The sequence below is a fragment of the Primulina eburnea genome, chromosome 6 (assembly GCF_022965805.1).
Source record: "Primulina eburnea isolate SZY01 chromosome 6, ASM2296580v1, whole genome shotgun sequence".
In the NCBI taxonomy this organism is placed as follows: domain Eukaryota; kingdom Viridiplantae; phylum Streptophyta; class Magnoliopsida; order Lamiales; family Gesneriaceae; genus Primulina; species Primulina eburnea.
The window spans coordinates 32272734-32284758 of NC_133106.1; the positions used below are offsets into that span (position 1 = coordinate 32272734).

A 12025-nucleotide genomic window follows, 5' to 3' on the forward strand; every position below is an offset into this window, starting at 1 on the left:
TTTGATTCTCCTTTATTTTTTTGGGGAAGTTGGTGAAAAATTCCCAATAAAAACATTTCTTTGGCTTCACTTTTTACCCACAAAATTGTGGTACTATGTCATACAAAATGTGATTCACTTCATGTGGAAATGTGGTACACTTCATGTGGAAATGTGGTACTAAAAAAGTACCTAGGGACTGAACACAAAAAAAAATGACGGCTGGAAACTGAACCCAAATTTCACGTTCATTATTTTTTTCCCTTTATTCGACACATAATTACTTATCAACCTTATTATTATTTTTATTAAGCGTTAATTAGGTTTATCGTAATTATAAAATACCTAATTAACTTTCGAAATTACAATTTCCTCCCCTAATTATTTATCAAACTTATATTTATACCCTCTAACTTTAAAAATTACGTACATCTCCCTAGTCAATTTTACAATTATACCTTAAATCTATATATATATATATATATAAGCAGAGTTTTTGCCAAAAATAGTAATTTCTCCCCAAAATATCATTTCTATAAAAGGAAATATTTATCATCAATATTGAAATATGTGCACTGCAATAAATGATCATTTCAATTATTGTTTACATTAATTATATAATTAATTTAATTCAATTTTGAATTTAATTAGTTTTTATATTAATTCAAATGTAATTTATGTATTAAATATTTTTTATTTTTTTACTCAAATTAAAACTAAACTATATTGAAAAAGTAAACTATATTAAAATTTTTTGCATTAATTATATCAATCAGTTTAAGTAAAAATTATATAAATAAATTTAAAATAAAAATGGTTGCAATGTTCAGTATCACTCATGAAGTAAATCATCCAAAAATAAATTTTGCTATTTTAAGTAATTTATTTCTCAAAATACTTACAAAAAAGAAATACTATATTTAATTAGTTTATTTAAATTTTCTAAAATTAAAATTGATTGAGTGTTAAAAATTATCATTACAACAAAGTATTCCAATTGACATTAATATACTATTTAATAATCATAAATTTTTTTATCTCAAATACATATTATTTCGAAATTACCTTAATTTTAGAGAATTATTGCATTGTAGTTTTCTTCCAAAATCATATATATATTGTATATATTGATTTGTCTTCTTAAAAATTCAAATAAGATAGCACAAGAAAATTAAAAGAGATAGATTCAAAAGAATTTCAAATGGACATTAAATTATTTTCGATATTATCCTCAATAATCAGAAATGTTTGACACTCAATGCATGCAATTCGGGATTTCCATAATTTGAAAGAGTTAATGTATGTTGTAATTCTGTCAAAAGTATCAAATGTATACTTTTTGTCCCATAAGATGTCTTATTTGAATTTTAAATTATAAATAATGCAATATTGCATATTATATTAGAAACCAATTTTATTGAAATTTATCTTATTAAATTTATTTATTCCAAAATTGAATTCTGAAATGGCTCTTCTTTTCAGCACCATATATGAGTTGAATCCTTTCAAGATGTAATGTTCGTTGTTATGAAATACCTACATATGGAAACAACGAGACATTAAGTTTGAAATATATTTTTCATGATCAAGAAATAAAAAATATTATTCTTCTATTAATACAAAATTTTAATTATTATTTGTTACTAATGTGATAATTTATTTTATATTACAAAGTTCATAGATACATGATAATATAATGTCCCGTAATGGAAATGATGAGACCGATTCTAAAGAAAGCAAACATCTTATTAGAAGGCACCTTTTAAAATTTGTTAACATTATTTTGGAATATACATAGTAAATGTTAATAAAATAAATTTTCTGATTTATACATAATCTACTTATGATCAAACGTTTCATTTTTCTTTCGGAGTAATAGGCTGTTGTGTATATTACGAAGAGATTTTGTAAATGAAATCACAACCCATTTGGATAAAGATATTGATGAAAAAATTATTGTTATCATTCAAATGTGTCAAACACATATCATGTCACAAAATTGTTTGTGAATGTGAATTTAGATGAAATTACTGAATTTCTAAAAAAATATTTTTATTAATTTTATTGAATGTGATTTAAAAATATTTTCTTATCACATGTTAAAAAATAATAATATATAACTTCACGAAAAGTAAATAATTAAATATATATTAAGGTTGATGGCCGACATCAATATACTAAACACGATAAACATCATGTTATTGCCTTGACACACGATCTAAAATTTTGATATATGATAGTGGTTATTATCCAAAAAAATTTAATCGACATGCGTTGTATATAAGAAACTTTTTAAAATTAGTGAAAAAATAGTTTTTATTTTTATTTTTTATAATTATATTATTTTTTAAAATTTAAATATTTATTCATTTTTCACTAATTTTTAATAATATCATCCCGTGCATCGCACGGGTTGAATACTAGTATGAGTATTCAAGAAATGAATCAAATTAGCTTTTATATATATATATATATATATATATATATATATATATATATATATATATATATATATATATATATATATTTAAATGGAAAGCTAACATAAAATTAAAATAGAGTACGTCAATCTTTATGTGTGAGATGGATCAACCCCACTGATACTCACAATAAAAAATAATATTCTTAACATAAAAAATAATATTTTTTTATGGATGACCCAAATAAAAGATACGTCTCACAAAATACGACTTGTAAAACCGTCTCACACAAGTTTTTGCCATTAAAATAAAGCAAACAACAATTTAAAAATTCAAAAGTATATATATATATATATATATATATATATATTTTGGTTTGGTTTTCTTGATTTCAGTTTTAAAATACATTGAGTAAAATATAATACTTTGAGTTCTAACATTTATAACCAAAATAAAAATTGACAAAAACTTGTGTGAGACGTTTTCATGAGTCGTATTTTGTGAGACGAATATTTTATTTAGGTCACTCATGAAAAAGTAGAGTAGGTCTCTTGTGAGACGGTCTCACGAATCTTTATCTATGAGACAGGTCAATCCTACCGATATTCACATAAAAAATAATATTTTTTCATGGATGACCCAAATAAGATATATGTCTCATAAAATACGACTCGTGAGACTGTTTCACACAAGATTTTTTCGAAAAAGTATTACTTTTTATTATGAATATCGTTAGGGTTGACTCGTCTCACATATAAAGATTCGTGAGACCGTCTCACAAGTGACATACTCATAAAAATTTTAGTTTTGGTTTTATTTTATTTTTATATTTTGTTTTTTTTTTGCACTTTTTTTCTTAAATTATTTTTTAAATGTTCATGCTATTTAATATTTGATAATGGTAAAGTATATACAAAACAATGGACTGATATACGTAATTTTCAAAGTTAAAAAATGTAAATGTAATATTGATATAAATATTATGGGATATATATGTATTTTCAAAATTAATTGAGTTTTTTTAATTAAGATAAATTTTAAAGAAGATATATCTAATTAATCCTATTATTAATTTGGATTTTCTCAATTCCACAATTCAAGAAATTGGATGATATTGATTAAATATATATGATGTTTATAATTTCGCTATAAATTTGAGATGATTTTAAAAGAAAGCTGGGACCAAAGGGTATTTCTGTAAAATTACATAAGGTTTCATCCAATTAGTTAGGAATTTGTACTCAAAACTAAAAATAATAATAATAATAATCGAATAGAAGATAGATATTATCTTGTCGATCACCAAATGAAATTTACAAAAATATCCCAATCAACAAAAAAAAAAATGAATTTTCCATTTGATTAAAAATCCGAAAAAAAAACTTGTTTAAATAAATTAATAATTTATTCGTAACTATCGCATCTCATCCGATTTTTAACAATTTTAAATTCATACATTATCTGTACAAATTTCAAATATTAATATTTTGCATCATTATTTTTCTTATGAAAATCATATTTTGGTCCAAACCATAATCACAAATTATATCAAAATAATCAAAAGTATAATCAATATAAGTTCGTTGTTTGTATAAGAATTAATTAAACTCGAAATAATTACATATAAAAAAACCAACTATACAAACATACTACGCACATACAATAACACTAATATCTGATGAAACTTATTGAACTTCATAAAATTAAAAATATCATTTTTCATGATAAGTATGAATCGAGTTGATTCATCTCACGAATATAAACGGGTGAGACCGTCTCACATGAAACTAACTCTTTTTTATTATTATTATTATTCGTATTTTTGACACTCTCATTTGTACTAAATATGCTTCTCACTTACATTTATATGATACTTTATAATATAATCCCTTTTGATGATCCCTTTCCTTAATTCTTTAAACATATATATTACTATTAATATAGGAGAGACATTAAGAAACCAACTTTTGGTTAGGACAAAAACTTGTGTGATACGGGCTCACGGGTCGTATTTGTGAGACGAATATCTTATTTGAGTTATCCATGAAAAAGTATTATTTTTTATGCTAAGAGTAGTATTACTTTTTATTGTGAATATGAGTAGGGTTGACCCGTCTAACAGATTAAAATCCGTGAGACGGTCTCACATAAGACTCACTCTTTGGTTAAAACTAATTTCTTATTTCAAATTTTTTTCCCTTCATGACATTTCGTGTTTTAAATTAATTTACCATTTGTTTGATCTAAATTTTATCCAGAAAAAAAAAATTTATTAAAAAGAAACCCTTCGAAAGTTAAAAAGGAAAAAAAAATCGTTGTATGATGCTGACTAATTTATGAAACCCCCAAAATTCATTCATGTCTCCTAAAAAAATATCTAGGTATCAAGAATTACGTAAAATATTTGGTTTTAAATAAATCATTAAAAAAAATTATGTACACAGACAACACATGCATCAATACGCAAGTACACAATACAAGAGTTTACCACATTTTTACTGTTCATTAAATTTCAGAGTGAATCTCATGTGAGACCGTCTCACGGATCATAATCTGTGAGACGGGTCAACAATACTCATATTCACAATAAAAAATAGTACTCTTAGCATAAAAAGTAATATCTTTTTATGGGTGACCCAAATAAGAGATCCGTCTCACAAATAATACCCGTGAGACAGTTTCACATAAATTTTTGCCTAAATTTTAATCCCGAGAAATTTGTTCTTATTTGTTGTGACTAAACTATATTTAAACTCAGAGTAGATTTTTTATGAGACGGTCTTACGAATCTTTATCTGTAAGACGAGACAACCCTACAGATATTCACAATAAAAAGTAACATAAAATGTGATATTTTTTAATTGATGAACCAACTAAAAGACCCGTCTAATATAATATGACTCGTGAGACCGTCTCACATAAGATTTTGCCTCAAACTCATACGAATATATATTAAAAAAGTCACATTAATTTTAAGATGAATCTCATAGCGAAATTTTATTTTGCACGAAAAAAGATTATATGATAATTAACATTTTATCCACAATTTGAATATTCTTTCAACATTCCATATTCATATTTAAAAACATTAAAAAAAAACAATAAAGGGTCATTGGAATGCAAAAAAATGACATCCTCACTCACATGTATTTTTTAATAGGCAAAAACTTGTGTGAGACGGTCTCACAGATCGTATTTGTGAGACGGTTCTCCTATTTGGATCATCCACGAAAAAGTATTACTTTTTATGCTAAGAGTATTACTTTTTATTGTGAATATGGGTAGGGTTGATCCGTACGATTAAGATACGTGAGACGGTCTCACATGAGACTCACTTTTTTTAATAATGATTGTCCTAAACTGAAACTGTTACCTTGCCATCCCTGAAAAGTCACAATAGATTAAACATAATCTCAACACATGCTCGAGTAAATTATAGAGATTATCCGATGTATTTAATAAAAAAGATAAAAAATTATGAAACAAATTAATTATTTCATCCAATTTATTGACTCTACTGACATCAATAAATTAAAAAAAAATCCAACCATTAAATACTAAATTTATCTGCCGGCTTACTTCCCTTTAATACATGTGAATGGAATTTACAAAACACACAAAAACGCAATAATCTTGGAGGTTCGAAACTACGAGATCCAATATCTTTACATCATCTCACATTTGATTAAAATTTTAAAATAATGACAATCGTCCCGTCGTCCAACGAGCAAAACGATACATAAAATTGGACAGGTGGACCTCACCACTAGTATTTTAAGCCTTTTTCTTTTTTATTAAAAATTTTCACCTGATGAGATATTAGTGGGATCCTCGGGTAATTTTTAATCATCGAAGAGTCATCCATTTGACAATTCAACCATGTTGTATGTATGGATGCAAATTTCTCAATAAATTATAAAAAAAATAACAATAACTTGTGGTGTATATTCGACAAGGGTGAGGGTGAGGGTGAGGGTGAGCCCTCGTGTCCGATAAATTGCTTGAACCCGCAAGGTGTCGCACTCTAGGGAGCTGGCAAGCAAATTCAATATTCTTAATGCATTATTATAATCGTCATTCAATGTTTCCTATGCCCGATAGGTAGTATATCATCTCATCTCTTTACAACACAAGTTTACCAACTGAACTGTAAAGTGAATCCGTAGCCGCTACTTTTTTGTGCAAGTGAGATTCTACATTGATAAATTGACGAATGAGTACATGAATTATTAATATCAACCAAATCCATATATGGAGAAGCAGAAACTAGGCTTTTTTCAATTGAATTAAAAAGTCTCCCCATACATTCAATCTTCTTTCCTAAAACTGAAACCTTTTTTTTCCTGATAACAGGGGTTTTCAGAGACCATTTCAAGAAATATAAGCTTTTCTCAATTCAATCATCCGGATTGTCACAGAGGACACTGGATAAAGGCTATATGGATAAAAACAACTCAAAGAATAGCTCAGTGTATTCAAATATTCATATAGATGTGTGTATTTCAATAGCTGGTCAATGCTTCACACTGATGATTCAAGCAACAAGAATACACTCTAGCTTGCAATCTATTCTCCTCGGTCAATTTAAGTCAGTGATCGAACAGAATTTTACCTCTGATAGGGAAACAATTCGATGTCACCGCTGGTCTTCGATTTTCAATGAAACCAGCTCACTGTCCAGTTGTTGGCCCCTTGGCTTCCAACTCTTCGGAAACCATCTTCTAAATCCATCTGGTAACCTGAAAAAATGCACAAGAACTACTTCATCTCCCAACACAATGTTCAAGCATTGTACCCTGGATCCATAAACATACAGCTAGGTGGGAGGGTGTACAGAACCACGTGATTAAAACAAATCTGATTCACTTGAAACTGATCTATGGCTTTGTTTTTCCTTCCAAGTGAGAATGTGGTTTTTGCGTGTCAAATGGAAATTTTGGAACGTATAGGATTAAATGAACATGAGGAAATGGATGTCAGCCTTGTCACTTACAGATCCAATCTTTCGTAAATGGCCCTCCTCACTGACGAGTTGAGACCATATGCTATTGAGTTGAAGAGGCCCTTAAACAAATCACAAGAAGGACGAAGTTTTGTACTCGATAAGCCAACATAAAATTCATCTGAACACGAGCTTTTACAAATTGTAGACTTACCATAAGTGCTGACATGCCAACATCAAGAACTGACAGCCAAAAGATTTTATGACCTGGTTCAATGAAGTCGTGGATACGGTTAATTGTGCCAAAGAACCATGATCCTATGAGGATAAGTGGATAGTAACCCCATCGATTCAGCACCTGTTGAGGAGGGAGTGAATAAATAAGGAAGCATTCCACTGCTTTTTTCCAAGAGTATGAAAATTCTTCGATGGGCTCAACGTTCCATAAATGTTTTCAAGAGTTGGAAATTGCAGCAGCATTACAGATATTACAGTATCATAAATTGGTCAACTTTAAATTTTTTACTGGAGACGAATGACAGACATCCTTAGGTAAAGAGGCACATTAAGTACGATCCCCTATTGTCTAGAGTTGTTTGAAACCAAGGAATAAAATAAGTGATTCAGCATCCTGATTTCTTCAGGGGATCATAATTGTATTCCAACCATGTCATTAATATCACTATTTAGGAAAATGGCCAAAGCCCAAAAGTAGAGCAGCTAAACAGGCAAAACATGTAGTCAATTTCTTTTAATAGATGGGATTTTTCTTCCCTTGTTTCTGGATGATCTATTCATAGGAAGAAAAGAAAAAAGAAACCTTCATATCTGGCCGTGCATCTGATTGGTATGCCCATTCTGACATTCCAACCGCCATCTGGAACAAGATATTTCACATTAATGTGGAGTCCAACAAACAAAACACAATCCGAGAAGAATGTACAGACAAAACACAATCTAAGAAGAATGTACAAGTAAAAGAAAGACGCAGATGATTACATACACGAGTTGCGTTGTTTATCATGCGTATCACTTGAAAATAGGTGATGCCATTGAAAAGAATTGCGACCCACAGAGGAGCATAAAATGTTATAAAGTGAACCACCTGCAGGGAAAAAAAAGCATTGCAAACATTATTTATTAGTGAAGTGCAACCGAATGACTTCCTTCGGTAACGTTTTGGCTTAGTTCACATTAAAAGGTAAAGAATTTAAATTCATAAACATACATAATTAACAATAAAGAGTACATACTAAACCATACCCTTCAATGCTATTGATTAGCCAAAAAAGGTACCATATCAGTCATAACTCTTAGTTAAATAGAAAAACAGAGCTGTAAAGCCATCTTTATACTTGCCTTTCCTGTACGCCCTGTTTGTGCCCAACACCATGCACCTATACGACTTATATGACTGTGGTCATTTCCAATAGAGCGTATTACTGTCGTGACAACCGAGGTTCCTGAAAATTTGGTTTGGACATCCAATTAAGAACAGAAAAGCATTAAATTCCATCGAAGGGAGCATTAGATAGAAAATACTAACTAACGATGATGCAACGAACCAGTAAGGAGCATCTAAGAAAAAGCCAAATTAGGTTACCAAGAGAACATTACCCCACACATACAGATGAAACATTGGCTCCAAATCCTCCACATCAGTTTTATGTCTAACAACCGTTCGGTGAAGAGTAAATGCAATTGTAGTTGTCCATAGGAAAGAAGCCACACAGAAAAAGTGTGTTGTGTAGACTTGGACATAACAAAAGAGTCCTTTGGATGGATCCCTGAATACAACACGGCGTAATGGAAGAACATAAAAAAATGTAATTCGTCACTGCATAGAAATGACTCGAGATGAGAGCTGATCACATTCGATATCCAACAAGAAATGCACATACCCAATGATGCCGAAGAAACTGCAGAACATGTCCTGCATCACGAGTTAAGCAAGTCCTTCATAACGCGAGAATGAAGACAAATGTAGCAGGTGTCATGAACCCAATGAGAAAATGCAAAAACGGAAACCCAAACAAAAAAGGGACTCATGGGAAATCACACAGAAGAATATGATGATCAATTTGATGTATTTGCAGGCCAAAATCTTAGAAAAAAATAAGGACAATCATTTTAACTTCGGAGATCAGCGAATTCAATCACAACGGATCGATCACTTTCAGTTAGACACCATATTAAGCCAACCAAAAACCACTTTCCCCCGATAGTGTAACTAAAATCAAACGAAAATCAGTAAAAATACCTCTTTTTTTTTTACAAAAAACGAGAACACTCACCGAAAGTGCGAGGAAGAAAACAAGCTTGAAAGAGAACTTTCGGAGCTCTTTAAACAGTAAATAACAGAGAACTATGAATCCGGAGCCGATTAGCGATAGACTGGAGGCGCCGGAGTTGATCCCCGATAGAATTCCTCGCTCCGTCACCGTCAAGTTCCCCATAATTGCCTGTACGGTGGCCATTTCAGTCAGTATCTTCCCTTTCTTCGATCAGTGTTATCTTAATCCATAAGTTTCAGAATTTTGAAATCCAGCTCCAGCAACCAAAGAAAACAAAGGGTAAAAAGAACCTATTTGGCTGCAAAAGTTTACGAGATTTAAAATTATATATATATATATATATAATTATACTGTGATCTCAGCAAACGCGTCGCTTTGGCCGAGTGGTTAAGGCGTGTGCCTGCTAAGTACATGGGGTTTCCCCGCGAGAGTTCGAATCTCTCAGGCGACGAGCTTTTTAATTAATTTTAATTTTAAATATTATATATCTTTTACTATTTATTAAGTTTAAGCATATTAGAATAACTGTTTTTGGTGTCTTTGGTCTGTTTTTTGATTTTCCTATTTTGCCCCTATTTGATATCAAAATTACATTTTTGTTTTTTTTTTAATTTTAAAAAATATTTTTGTTTTTATTTTTTTTATTACAATTATTCAAATAGCACTTTAGTACCTCGATAATTTGTCAAATTTCATTTTAGTCCATAAATAATTATAAAAAAAAATTGTACACACGCACCGCGTGTGCAGAATAGCTAGTATTAGATGGTTTACGCAGTATACTTAGGTCGAATTTAAATTTTTATTTTGCGTTTCAATATATTTTATCAGTTATTATTTATATTAATACAACTTTTATATAAATGTAAATAATATTATATTAAATACCTATTCTACATAAACCATTATATATATATACATATATATAGATATATAAAAGTTTCAATGATTGACTCCGCCTCCATGTTAAATTGTGATAGGAGCGTGATTATTAGATTAAAACTTAGAAATCGGGTTATTATGGTCAGTAACATTAACATAATCAACCAAACTCTTTTATCTTTATTAAAAAAATCAAATAACTAAAAAAATGTAATAGAAAAGTTGAATCAAATAAATCTTAATTTTATTTAAAATTTATATTTTTATTTATAATTCTATTCTCCTAATCAAATTTTATAATAAATTTGTAATGTTTATATCTTTATAATATTATTATAAAATTAATAATATTAGTTTTTTTTTTTTATTATAGAAGTTCGGCATTTTTGGTTAATTAAAGTTTTATATTAAAAATTGAAATTGAACCGAACAAACAATAATATAGAAAACTAAAACCGAACTTCAGAATAAACCAAATCGGTTTTCAATTTAATTCATCTCGATCGGTGATCTTGGTTGAAATCAATATCTTACTCACTTTAGAATGTAATCGATGTATTTTCTTTACTTATTGATATATGCTTTTTTGTTTAAAAATAATTTTATTTTTTCCTTCATTCTTTAAGTTACTTATCTAGAAAAATTCAATTATCCAAAAAATTTCCAACAAAAAATATTTTTCAAACCTCATCATTATTTAAAAATTCTGTTATTATACCTAAAAAAATTGCAAAACAAGCACAAGAATAATTATAATATCAATAATTATCAAATGTTTCAATTAATTGATTATTTTTCTCAAAATTCAATAAAAGATTTTTAAGGAAGAAATTTATATACATCACAAATCAATATTATCGCAATTCAGATAATCATAACTAAATATTCGACATAATTTTAGTGTTGTCGGATTTTACCTCAAATCGCATAAGTTCAGAATCTGCGAAACTAACCAATATACAAGAATGAAATATGATTTATATGGTTATTCCATATTAATTTTTTAACATGGGGCCGAAAAAAAAAACTAAAACTAAAACTAGTATTTTTTTTTAAACAAACAAAATAAGTGGAGCTGGAGCCTACCCTAACCAAAGGGTGGCTCCACCTCTGCTAACAAACAGCAAGCTGCCTATAAGAAATTTATGTGAAAAGGATTCCCATGAGGAGGACTTACACAAAGTCTAACGGAGGAAGATGAATTGTAGTAAGTTCAAGATGTGCATTCCATTTGTTATTAAAATCGACAATCCTGCATAAGATATATTTCATTGATATTCATCTATTGCTAAGCTTTTATGTAATTGGGTTAGATGATCCAATAAGTTATAACTCATAAATTGAAAAATAGTATTGTAAGAGCGAACCAAGACTATCAAGTTCATTATTGTAAGGACCAATGGAATCCGAATATCTCCACGCTGGTATGATATTGTCCACTTTGAGTTTTAAACCTCATGATTTTGCTTTTGGAACCACCCAAAAGACCTCATACCAATGGAGATATC

At 29.0% G+C, this 12025-nt stretch overlaps 1 protein-coding gene and 1 non-coding gene across 3 annotated transcripts; one reads left to right on the forward strand and one right to left on the reverse strand.

Moving 5' to 3' along the window:
• Positions 1–6651: 6651 nt before the first annotated feature.
• On the reverse strand, positions 6652–9908 carry LOC140834344 (G-protein coupled receptor 1). Of its 2 annotated transcripts, none has more exons than XM_073199161.1 (9): positions 9636–9908; positions 9243–9274; positions 8959–9128; positions 8701–8804; positions 8345–8446; positions 8162–8218; positions 7556–7699; positions 7393–7463; positions 6652–7138 (listed from the first exon to the last, which is right to left on the reverse strand). In XM_073199161.1, exons 1-9 carry the CDS (start codon positions 9816–9818, stop codon positions 7036–7038), a joined length of 966 nt encoding a protein of 321 aa, XP_073055262.1. In that variant the 5' UTR covers positions 9819–9908; the 3' UTR covers positions 6652–7035. The 2 variants fall into 2 exon arrangements, with proteins under 2 accessions (XP_073055262.1, XP_073055263.1); XM_073199162.1 differs by having other exon boundaries at positions 9243–9297; positions 9636–9753.
• A 96-nt stretch (positions 9909–10004) lies between these two features.
• On the forward strand, positions 10005–10086 carry TRNAS-GCU (transfer RNA serine (anticodon GCU)). The gene has a single exon. It is a non-coding gene; the product is annotated as a tRNA-Ser (tRNA).
• The last annotated feature ends 1939 nt before the right edge of the window (positions 10087–12025 follow it).